The sequence below is a fragment of the Phyllopteryx taeniolatus genome, chromosome 11 (assembly GCF_024500385.1).
Source record: "Phyllopteryx taeniolatus isolate TA_2022b chromosome 11, UOR_Ptae_1.2, whole genome shotgun sequence".
Taxonomy (NCBI): Eukaryota; Metazoa; Chordata; class Actinopteri; order Syngnathiformes; family Syngnathidae; genus Phyllopteryx; species Phyllopteryx taeniolatus.
The window spans coordinates 25,789,306-25,801,421 of record NC_084512.1 but is presented as its reverse complement, the minus strand read 5'-3'; the positions used below and the strand labels follow the sequence as shown (position 1 = coordinate 25,801,421).

The 12,116-nt window shown below is 42.2% G+C and overlaps 1 protein-coding gene across 7 annotated transcripts in view; it reads left to right on the top strand.

The window, feature by feature from the left end:
• Positions 1-12,116, top strand: part of ehbp1 (EH domain binding protein 1) — a 131,418-nt gene that overhangs the window by 52,082 nt on the left and 67,220 nt on the right. For all 7 annotated transcript variants that reach the window (XM_061789325.1, XM_061789324.1, XM_061789326.1 and 4 more), the window contains 2 exons: positions 10,074-10,252; positions 11,427-11,475. In XM_061789325.1, the coding sequence (XP_061645309.1) occupies positions 10,074-10,252; positions 11,427-11,475 (228 nt within the window). The remainder of the gene's footprint in view (positions 1-10,073; positions 10,253-11,426; positions 11,476-12,116) is intronic.

Genomic DNA, 12,116 nt, shown 5'->3' with positions numbered 1-12,116 from the left:
TTGACCAAGAGGACAACACCGACCAACTGATCAACAACAGTACCTCGCCATTACGAGGCTTTAAACAGCAAGTGGCCCCTGAGCTTTGAGTATCACAGAGTGTCAACAGCAGGTTGCAGCAGAGAAAGTGGAAATGTCACAGGAAGTGTTCAAGGATCAACCACCTGTTGTAAATTTTGACGTTCGGGTAAGTTGTGCAAAAAGTACAGTTGACTAAGTTGCTTGAATGTGGAGCTAGCGACTTTAAGAAGTTTGTGAACGTAAGCTTTAGTAAGGCCCCACGCATCAATACGATTAAGCCATTGTAATTCCCTAAATAGAAAATAAACTTTTTTGATGGCTTTTCAAGCTCCGATCGCTACTCAATTTTATACATGCTTGCCTTGAAAGGCTGCTAGATTCTTGTGTGTGTGTGTGTGTGTGTGTGTTGAGGGGTTACATACACACTTTAGAGCTTATTTACCTGTGCAATGTAATTCCAAAAGTGGCCTCCTTAATGAGTTTTGCCCGCCTGCGCTCAGAAAAATTGCTAAACGTATGTGTGTCTGTGTGTGTTGTGACACTTTTTTTTTCCCGTCCAGTTACTGTAATGCAGCTATCATTTTTTTTTTTCCCCGGCCGCCTCTTTCTCCTTTGCTGGGTGCACGTCGGGTTCACAAGTTAAGCACTGCGCAAGAGCTCACTCTCAATACCCGCGTCGACTGCTGTATAAAAAAATAGAAAATAAAAATAGGGCCTTCCGCAAAGCGCCTCTTGTAATCTGCCTGGGGTAAGTCCTCTTTAGTTTTATCTGCCAGGGATTACCTCACAAGATGCAAGCAGGACTGGCGTACAGAGAAAACGATGAAGATGGAACCAAATGAAAACAAATCGCTGTGTAATCTCCGCTAGGGAGTGAGTGAGCCAGCCAGAGAGAGCGACTTGCTTTGGTCTTGAAGGGAAGTTTCCCGTGCCACTCATTTAAAGAGGGAATTTACTAATCCCTCCATGATTGATGTCTGCTATGAGAGGCTCTGTAGCAGGCTAATAGGGCTTATGAGGATGGCCACAAAGTCCTTTGTGTGTGTTTGAGAATGAAGCAAACCTGCGTCGCTCCGTCCAGCAGGGTTTGAATGACACGGAGAAGGGGTAACATTATCTTAATCTGGGTTTAACTCGGCCTAGTCCTGCAGGTGTGTGGGTGTAAGCCCGCCCAGGACCCCCTATCTTTAAAAAGGCGGGGAGATAAAAGTCTCAAAAACTCTTCAGACCCCCAAAAGGTCCGGGACCACCCTTCCCTGCACCCCTTTTCCTTTGTACGGTGACTCCCAGTCAAGCAAGGTGCCCACATTTTTAACGTCTGAAGCAGGCTACACATACCAATAATCCGGCCAAATTTGATCATTTTCTTTTGCTTTAAATCAAAGTCTAACTTTCGGATGTCTCGAAGAGATTCCTGCATTTTTATCTTGTGGTGTGGCGTGGGTGAAGAGGGATTTTTCTTGTTGTTAAACATTACTGTATGTATGACCGCAAATCCTATAGCGAGGTACGCACATACCGACAAGCGAGCCAAATATTGCCAGATGTCTTTAAAAGATTATCATGCATATGATCATCCTGTGGTGTGGGGTGAGTTAAGAGTCATATTCTCTCCTGAGCATTTAAAAAAACCCAAACTTTAAACTAGATTTAGGACTGCAAATCATAAAAAGGTGTCCACCAGTGATGATCCTGTGGTGCGGAGGAGTCTTAAAGTGGGGTACTTGCGAACACACCAACAATCTGGCCAAATTTAGGCATTTTCCCTCCCTTGGGAACAAAGTCAGCCAAAGCCTGATTGTCACGTCTCGAAAAGATGATCCTGAGCCCATTATCTTGTGGTGTTGGGCTCGATTGTCTCATGTCTTTAAAAGATTTTCCTGAGAGATTATCTTGTGGTGTGTTCATACTGACTTTTCCTAAACGTGCCACCCTCTACACACGACATCCTTGACATTACCCCCCCCTCCCCTCCCCTCCCCTCACCCGCCACATTTTTAATTCAATTAACGCAAAGCAACATTTGAAAGGAACCTTAGAAGTACCTCATGAATTATGCTCCATCTTACTTAAATGTCTGCTCTTGCGTGTGAAGAACAGAGGAATGATAAGGCTCTCTAATTGCCTCTTTAGAATAATAAAAAAGGCCTTCTTTTGTCAGGTCTGATATTCAGACACTGCCACAGGAAGTACTGACTGGTGTCTTTTAGGGCCGTCACCCCTTTTGATTTCCATTTGAACCTTCTCGTGCAAGTTCATTTACTCTACGGGGGGAAAAAGTATTGCTGCGTAAATAAGAAAAATCATCAAAGGATGGGCTGGATATTGAAATCTGGGCCAAACAAATATGCAAATTAAGCCCTGGTTTGGATCACTTGCGTAAATCGCAAAATGTATTTGAAACAAGTAATGGCTGGTTGCCCATGGCAGGTTGTGTGATTGTAATAGGATTTTTCTTGCTGTGTCAGAAATTTTGGTAGTAATCTGTCAGCCAGGGGTGCCTGCAGATCCATCATTTTTTTTGGCAATTCTATTTTCCAAAACGAAGGCTTTAAGGTTAGTCATGGTTGATCAAGACCCATGCAAAGAGACGCTTGTTTTTAGCGTTAGCATTTCAAGTTCACGGACTGATTGATTAGATCTGTCAGCCGACGTCCAAAAGATTAGACGTACAATGTGAGCAGTTTAGTCACATAGATACACACGATCAAGTGAAATTAATAGTATAATAAGAGTTAAAATTGAAAGATTGAGATGCACAATCCACAGACAGATTCTACATTATTTTTCATCTAGTATCAAATGTTTGATGTCCCTCTTTGGTTATACTGTATTTATCACATGATTGATTTGTATTAGTGTTCCTATAACTCTTGACGCGTAGCACAATCTAGTACAACTGTTAGGTCAAAAATTTGCTCTTTACATTTAATTTAGAAAAATGTTTAGTTTATCAACAATATTTAGCATTTACAGCAGCATTGTGGTAAATGTGTGGTGATGTTTCTCCTCATGCCTTGTGTGTTATAATGTGTGTGTGTGTGTGTGTGTGTGTGTGTGTGTATTCTGATCAGTAGTCAAAGAGGTGACTTTGTAATTATGTTCATTATAATTGGCCTCACTATCGGACTCACTCATCGTTGTGAAGCCCACTCCGCACCGGACAATGGTCGCTTTGTGCGCCCGCGTGTGTGTGTGTGTGTGTGTGTGTGTGTGTGTGTGCGTGCGTGGTTGTTGAGGGGTTACACGCACACACACACACTTTAGAGCTTCTTTACCTGTGCAATGTAATTCCAAAAGTGGTCTCCTTAATGAGTTTTGCCCGCCTGTGCTCAGATTAATTGATAAACGTCATTCTTATCGCCACAGCCGATCTGTGAATCCTTCGCACGTCTTAATTTGTTTGTTGAAGACGTCCGTTAAAGGAGATTAATGGCTCTGTATAGATTTATGAGAGATCCCTCTTCCTTCTTCGAAAGCTTCTTTGAGGATGTGGGAGAAGAGCTTTGGATGCTTTTTCCAGATTGTTTAAAATCAAATCAAATGAACAACAATTTTGTTACATTTTGTTCATTAAGATAGTTATGTTTTTCAAATGAAATTCAATCATCTCCATTAGAAAATTACTTGCATTCCCCCGCTGAACCTGGGAGGTGCTGCTCTGACAATTTCATTTATAGAAAATGCTGTCAAGTCTCATTAACAATGCAGTTAATGATATTATGAAACATTCCCATCGTGTTTGCAAATGTTTTAATTACGAGTGAGTTTCAGATATGCCACCGCTCGAGTGAATTGAATAAAAAGGAGAGTGACATTCGCCGATGCAACTAACACAGAAATACGAAATGAAAACTCACAAAGAGCCCACATGCAGATTCTATAGTATGTACAGTCATTACACTTTATAAAACCAGTTTCTTTCTTTGCATTCATTCTCTTTTATGTTTTATTGGTTTTAATAATGGATAGAACGGGTTACACCTTCTCTAACCCCCCCCCCTTCCTCACCGCCATTCCAAGTGTCACACGATATTACCTTTTGTATGTTGATGTGTGTTATTTTTCACGCTACATTCTCTCTCCTCTCCTCTCCTGTTCCAGCACTGCTATTGTTCCATCCACTCCACATCTCCATTTACATAATTGAACTTTTCATTGGACTCTGTCGTTACAAATGGGAGGTGTGATGTAAGATGATGCGTGGCGATCCCTCTTTTTTTTTTTTTTTTTTTACTGGCTTTGTATTCTTATGAGAAGACGTCAGGAGCAGACCGAGTCCCGATTAGACAAACGCAGCGTTTAGACAGAGTGTACTATTAACTAATGGAGCATGTCGGTGGTTGGAGTGCAGCCAATCAAATTGCTGGACAGACCACTGAAGTGCGGCCATCTTGTCGACTTGAATGACTATGCCTCTCAAGTGTGTGTTTGAACATGTTGGATGAAGGGGTTGCTTCCAAGATGTAACTTGCAGTGTTACCTTGACTTATGAGTTCCATTCCTTCCATGAGCAAGCTCGTAACTCAATTTACTCCTATATGAAATCAGTTTTCCTCATTAATTGAAATGCCGTTAATTTGTTCCCTCCATCGGATGTGTTCTTTTAAGGGTCGTAGCCTAATGACTAATTGGAATCGGCTTGGCAGGTTTGTCTGCGTGTGAGCGTGTGAGTCTGAGTTGTGGCCTACAGCAGCTCCTTGCGAGTGTTCTCATTTTGGATTTGTGTGTTTGACTCTTTTTCCCCATTCAGTAAATGGCTAAAAGTGAATCGGCATATTGGAAGCCCGCTCATAACTTAAAATTTGTCTCGCCACACAAAACAAGAAAAACTTTACCAAGCAATGGCTTGAAACTAAAAACAAAACGTGGGGTACCACTGTATGTGGTTACAATACAATATTACTGTTTCTTAATTGTAATGCGTTACACTACTTCTGCATTACAGTCTACGTAAAAGAGCTGAAGAATTTGAAATCTTTTCAGCGACTATTGCCGCGCCATTGAACAAAAGAGATGTCAGTCATTATAGCAGCACTGCGGATTGGCTATCATGTTACTCAGTGTATCTGGTAAATGTTTTTTTTTTAAGGACATATTTTTAGAAAGTGACTGACGAATTTACATTTTAAAGATTTGCAGATTAAGCCATTTGCTTGAAATGGCCTTATGCCAGGAGATGTACTAAAACCATATGATCTTACACTTTGTAATTCAGTCCCGAAATAAATCAATGAAAAAACAAGCCAGACATGCTGAGTGACCTCACAGCCAATCAGCACTGCTACTGTAATGATTGACATCTGTTTCCCAATGATGCATCAGCTGAAAAGCTAGCCAGCACTGGTTCAGTCAGACCTTGCCATAATGTGGCGCTTAAACAGAAACCAGTAAATAAATGCCTTACATTACCACGCTATACTTGATAATTAGTCATCGATTGCTTTGGTATTGTGTGTTTGCCCAATGTCTTTTGGACGGATATTAGATGGACAGTACTTGCAAATACAGTACCTGCGTTGTCATCTCGAGCAAATTCCTATGTGCGCGTGCTGGGTAATGTGCGTGTCTTGCGTCGCCCTAGGCTCCCTTTTGAGCGGATTACAAGTTTTAAAGACTCACAGATTCAACACCTCAAATCTGACACACTCTTGATGCCGCCGCGTTCAATCAAGCGAGATTGGAAAGACACGTGGCTGTGGTGGGAGCGTCTCGTCTCTTCTCACCGCCGTCACATTGGCGTTCTTATGTCATTGAGCTGAGGCCAGTTGAGTTTACATTCCTGCGTTAAAGCCCCAAAGCCACCACTTGAGCTTGGACAGTTTAAACACTTCTTGTCACTGTACACATTGTCAAGCGACTTTGTTTCTATTTGCAATTGTACATCCTGCAGTATTCACTGTCATCATGCGGTTGGAAAAATATGTGATGAAACCAGCGAAACGCTCAAGTCAATTCATCCTTGCATCAAGGTCTTGTGAGATTTGCCGACGCAGCATGCTGACGTCTCGCCTCAAAAAGCAGGAAAAATGTAAAATGGTCCCTTTGACGCTCGTCAATATCGTGAGGCGTTGACGTCAGTTCAAACAGTCTGTATTTCGGCAGAAAAAGTCAAACGCGCACCCAGAATTCATTCTTTCTAAGATCACCGCAATGAAGTTGTATGAGGTTGAGCATCCTTTCTTGCTCTTGTGAGATGTAATGTGCAGTTCGAAGCAACAGAGGCCTCTTTTTTTTTTTTTTTTTTTGGCCACAAAAAGGCAAAGAAAAAGTCAAACCTACCCTTCTTTCAAAGCTCATTAAGGTCTTAATTGACAGGGGTTTGTTTAAAGCAACATTAGAGATGTATCTGTCGCCATAAAAAAGCAAATGAAGAAGTCAAATCGTCCCTTCCTCGATTTTAACGAAGCTGTGGTCTTACATTACGACATAGGTGGTTAGAAGTGACAGTTGAGCCCCCCGCCCCCCCAACACAAAAAGCCAATGAAATTTCATTCCATTTCCTTCGATGCTTGCTGAGCTGAAGTCTTTGCAAAAATTCCTATCTTCTTGAGCAGGAAGCAGCATTCCCAGATTTCCCCCTATCTTGTCGTTTGGGTATTGTCGAGAGCTTAACCCCCCCCCCCCCCCACTCGCCCCACTGCCCTTCTCTCTCGTCCTCCATTTTCTTCCCTCTTTGCCCCATTTGGTGTATGTTGTTGACACGGCGGCGCGGGGAATAATGGATTCTCTTGTCAGCCACCTTGTATTTTCCCGCCCAGCCTATTGGTCTGGTGTGTAATAGCGGCAGAGGGGAGGTTATGTGGCGCTGATAGTAATGAAGCTTTTTTTTTTTTTTCCCCTTTTTAATGCGGAATGTTTGCGGGCCGAGGCAATGTTCGCCGCTAATCCTATCCTGCAGCTCAGCTAGCTACATGGCTGTGGTTTTGTGTGTGTGTGTGTGTGTGTGTGTGTGTGTTTCAGTAAGATACACACACACGGATGAAAGTCACACACGTGCAGTTGCGGACACTTTCCTTCAGGCAAACTGTAAGTCAACATGCATTTTGACTCCTCGTGCACCCCTAATGCAATGCAGCCTGCTCCTGTCAAAGAAGATACGCTATTACAATATGTGATGCATTTCTAAACACTTATCATCGCCAAGTGTAACGGAACCATCCGAAATTCCCCTTTGAGAGAATCACATCAGTGTCGCCAGCCCTTTTACGCAGAGATCCAGTCGCACAGCCGTGCAGCAAGGGCAACCCACTCAGAAGGCGCAAAAAATGTGTCTTTGTAACCAGTAATTCTTGTTTTTTGGCAAGCCAACCTATGAAAACTGGGTTGCGATTACTTCATTCATAAAACATACAACAAACTATCAACATGACACATCAGCGTGGTCTCACAGCCGTACAGCGAGAGCAAACTAGTCCAAAGGTGGGAAAAGTAGCTCTTGAAACTTGAATACATATTTAATATACAATTCAACCAGTGAGAACGAGGTTGCGAAGAAGCGAATATCCTAATTCACGAAGCATTCGACAAACTCACTGCACATCAGCGTGTTCTTGCAGCCGTGTGGCAAGTGCAGAGGACTCAAAAGGTGGAAATAGACAAGGCAACCGTTGGGAATTGTGTTGCGACGCTACAAATGACTTCATTGATCAAACATCCGACAAAAGAAATTCACACCAGTACGGGCTTATAGCAGTGCAGCAAGTGCGAACTACTCAAAAGGTGTAAAACGTTGCACTCAAAAGTGAAATTCTTCATTTTGTGAGACGAGCCAACCAATGACATATGAGTTGCCAATTCATCAAGCATACGCCAATTTAAATACACGTCAGCTTGGTTTTAGATCCGTGCAGCACGGGCAAACGACACAAAAGATGCAAAAAGTACCTCGATAAACCAAAATTCGTATTTCTTAGACAAGCCAACTAATGAGAGCGTGAAGGAGGGATAAAACCTTTTTTTGCTATTTATGTTAATTTGGTAAGTGAGCCTGTCCCGCTGGCTACTGCTGTCTCCCCCCCCCTGTGGTTGTTTTCCCACCAGCCGGTGTGTTTATGTAAGTGTGTGCTTTCTGCCGGCAAGGGCGCAGGGGTCTGCGCCTGCGTGTCTAATTGCTTTAATAGCACCTGGTGTCTAATCCCAGGTAATTAGAGTGCTCCAATTAGATGGCTACTTTTTCACCGTCACTTGAAAGAGCGGGACAGGGGGAAGGCCCGGAGGAAGACTGCTACACACACACACACACAGCGAGAGACACACACATACATATACACGCTTAATGACGCACACACAATCCAGCTCACTCAACCAGCGATGCACTTTTGTGTCATTGTACGCTGTTCGTAAGTGACGGATCTTCTGTAACTACATCCGTCTTCCCTCTACGGACTTGATAACCATGTTATTATCTGCTTGGTGTTGTATTATTATTATTTATTTGGGCTGACATTGTGTGGAAGGCACTTGTTAAGGTTAAGGCCCTCTTTTAAAGACGAGCCGGAAATGTCAAGTTGTCTCCCCCTCTGGCTGCTGCTACCGTCTCTCCATGTACCAAGATACCTGAAGGGGCCTTTACTACATACAAACGCTCACGCAAAATATATATATATATATATATATATATATATATATATATATATATAGTGAACTAATTCGCTATTCGAGGAAATACGCAGGTTTGATAAATCTTGTTTGTTCACGACTAACTCAGGAAGGCTGATTTGGGAGTTTTGGACTGTTTGTAGCACAATGCTGCGTTTGCAGTAGCAGGCGGAGGCCAACAGAGGGAGTCGGGTGGCCACCACTCGTCTTTTCCCCACAGCTGCCTTTTCTCTCGCAATCTCCAACTCACTGCGGTAACCTCGAGATGCGTTACTGGTGCATGTAGCTCACATCACATCCTGAACCCAACCATGTATGTTGTTCTGTACATATTGATGTCTAATTCTAACCCAAATAATCAAATGATGTTGTTCTCATTCCATAGCAAGTACCTCCCATTAGTAATGACCTAACGGCGGTTGTTTTAAGTAGCATTTTAGCTCTCCTAACTGCACTACATGTGTAAAATTGAATTAACCGCTGTCAAAAAAAAATAAAAAATTGTGGAGAGGAAAGAAGGCTTGGCGTGGCGAAAAGCTTTTGCGCCTCGATAAGACTTCAGAGGAGAAGCTAATTAATAAGATGTTTACATTATCCACGCTCGCACGCCTCTCTGTGAACAAGCGGCTGTGGCGCTATGCTAATAGCAACTAATTGGAGGGGAGGCGCCGCCGAGTCAAATCTTGTGCAGTACGTTCAGATAATTACTCAACGGCAGATATTAACAGGGATCATTCACTAGAGGGGAGGTGTATAGTGGGGCATACAGGCAATGTTTTACACTTAATAACGCGTGCATGTGTTAAATTACGTTAACCCCTATCAAATACAACTAAAATAAAGTAAAATGAATTGTCACTTTTAAGTCCTCAACTGCAGATTGAGACAGGCGTCTACTAGAGGAAGATGTATTTATTTGGCCGAACAAGCAATGTTTTAAGTAATAGTTAAGAATTCCTTACTGTGACATGCCCGTAAAATTAAGTTAACCGCTGTCAAATAAAATTACAAGACAAGCCTTTGATAATTACTCAACTGCAGGTGAGGGCAGAGGTCTACTATAGAGGGGGGAGGTATTTATTTGGGTTCACAGGCGGTGTTTGAAGTAAATTTGTGGCGTTCGTAACCTTCGTACACACAAAAAGTGACTTTAACCGCTGTAAAATATAACTAAATTAAAACTAGTCGGACTTTGATAATTACTCAACTGCAGACGGGGGCTGGTCTCTACTCGAGGGTGATGCATTTATTTAGTCATACAGGTAATGTTTTAAGAAACTTTTTTTTTTTTATTTTTTTTTTTTTTATATATTTTTGATTTATTCATACAGCATTATATTATTTAATGTGACTATGAATGTTTGTCTGGATGTGCTGTGTGATTGGCATGCAAAAGGCTTCTAATTGAGGGAAGTATTTTTTTTTTTTGTCTTTGTGTCTCTCGTTCGCAGCCCAGCCCGATCCCGAGCCCGGTCCTGGGTGGGAAGCCCAACGCCAGCCAATCGCTGCTGGCCTGGTGCCGTGAGGTGACGCGCAACTACCGCGGCGTGAAGATCACCAACTTCACCACGTCCTGGAGGAACGGCTTGGCCTTCTGCGCACTGCTGCATCACTTCAGGCCCGACACCATGTAGGGACACACAAACACACACACACACACATTGTACACTCAAATATATATATATATATATATATATATATTATATGTATATGTATATGTTGCAGTCTGCATGTGCAAGGCTTTACATCTGCTTTGGATTGGGTGTGCCCAAGTGTCCAATAACATCACAAAAATGGCTAGATTTGTCACGTGTCACTTTGGTTTTCCAGTGAAGATGTACTCATTATAATTAGGACTGCGACTAACATTTGTTCTAAAAATCGATTAATCTCGCAATTGTTTTTTCAATTTCTCGATGATTTGGATGAAAACGAAGTAAACGACAACTGACTATGCGCAATGACTCTCTCCCCCTTTGAATGGTTAGGATTAAGGATTGATGAAAATTAAGGTCGAAGTTTAAGCGATTATAGTTTGTGAGTACACTCACGTGTTCATTTCTGTACAAAAGCATGATACAATTTTAGTGTAATTTCATAGTCAAGAAAATTTGGGAAAATGTATTTACTCTGAAAGCTTTGTCTGGTTTTGCAATGAAATGACATCATAAAAACACTTTGAAATACTTTTTCAATAAGTTGTTTTTTTCCAAATTAGCCTCTTAATTTCTGAATTTATGTTAACTTAGAATACCCTAAATAATAATAATTCACAAGAAATGGAGCTGTCTGCTTTTGCGTTGGAACTCTTCATTTTGATCTGTGAATATCCGCCGTGCGGAAAAAAACAAATGCATTCGTAATCCAAGGTTGTCGACACTTTCTCTTTTTGTCTTCTCTCATTGCCATTACATTCATTACTCAAAGTTTCCAAACATAATTTTTTTTTTGTCACTTTTTTTGGTTTGTCAAAACAATTTGGTGGTCATTTTGCAATGTCATCAAGCATTTAATTGACATTTTACGTTGGAGTTGGCCTCATTTAAATATGGCCTGATTGTGGGTGTGCGTGTGTACCACGCTTAAATGGTCACCTTAACGCCGCATAAATTCTGCAAGCCTTTTCCGTATGTGCGTCACCCTCGCTCGCTGATGCGTTATTTTTACATATTTCCCAATCTATTAGTCGTCTTGATGAAATTCCATGTTGCGGTGCCATTACATGTGACACATACTTAAAACACAGTCTCTCTCTCTCTCTCTCTCTCTCTCTCTGACTCTCTCTATCTCTGCTGTTTTCACAGAGACTACAAGTCGCTCAATCCTCAGGATATTAAAGAAAACAACAAAAAGGTAAGAGGTGACCACCCACCGCCACTTGGGCCCTTCATTTCGCTTAGCTCCCTCACGGCCACTTCCCCGATTGGCCGTGTTTCCGCAACAACACATTAACCCGTCAGTAGAATGCGCGTTTGTTATGGTAGTTTTCATTAGAGCCACCACCCCCTTCTGGAGTAAATGGATGTGGAAACGTGGTCATTTGACGCAGGCGGGATGGCGTCTTAATGCCACGGCCCGCCGAGAGGACGTCACCGGGTCATAAGTGGAGTGTGTTGATGGAAAAAAGTAAGTCAATGTTTGAAAACCAACGGTATTGTACTTAAAAGTTAAATACAACCTAACTGTACTGAAAATGTACAAAAAAATCATTTGAAACAGGGCTTTCCTTTCCTATTTTGGAAAGGAAACACAATCACAAGCAAACAAATCTCTCCATGACCTAATGACATATTTCATCAAAGGTTAAGAAAATGTGGCATAAAAGTTAGAAGATCTGACTTCCCGAAGAGGCCCATAGTCTCTCCAGCTTGTCTTGGGTCGTCCTCGGGGCCTCCTCCCAGTGGGACGTGCCCAGAACAACGTCCAGGCACAGCTCGTGACCATCGGTGAGGGTAGGAGTGTAGATCGACCAGTAAATCGAGAGCTTTGCATTT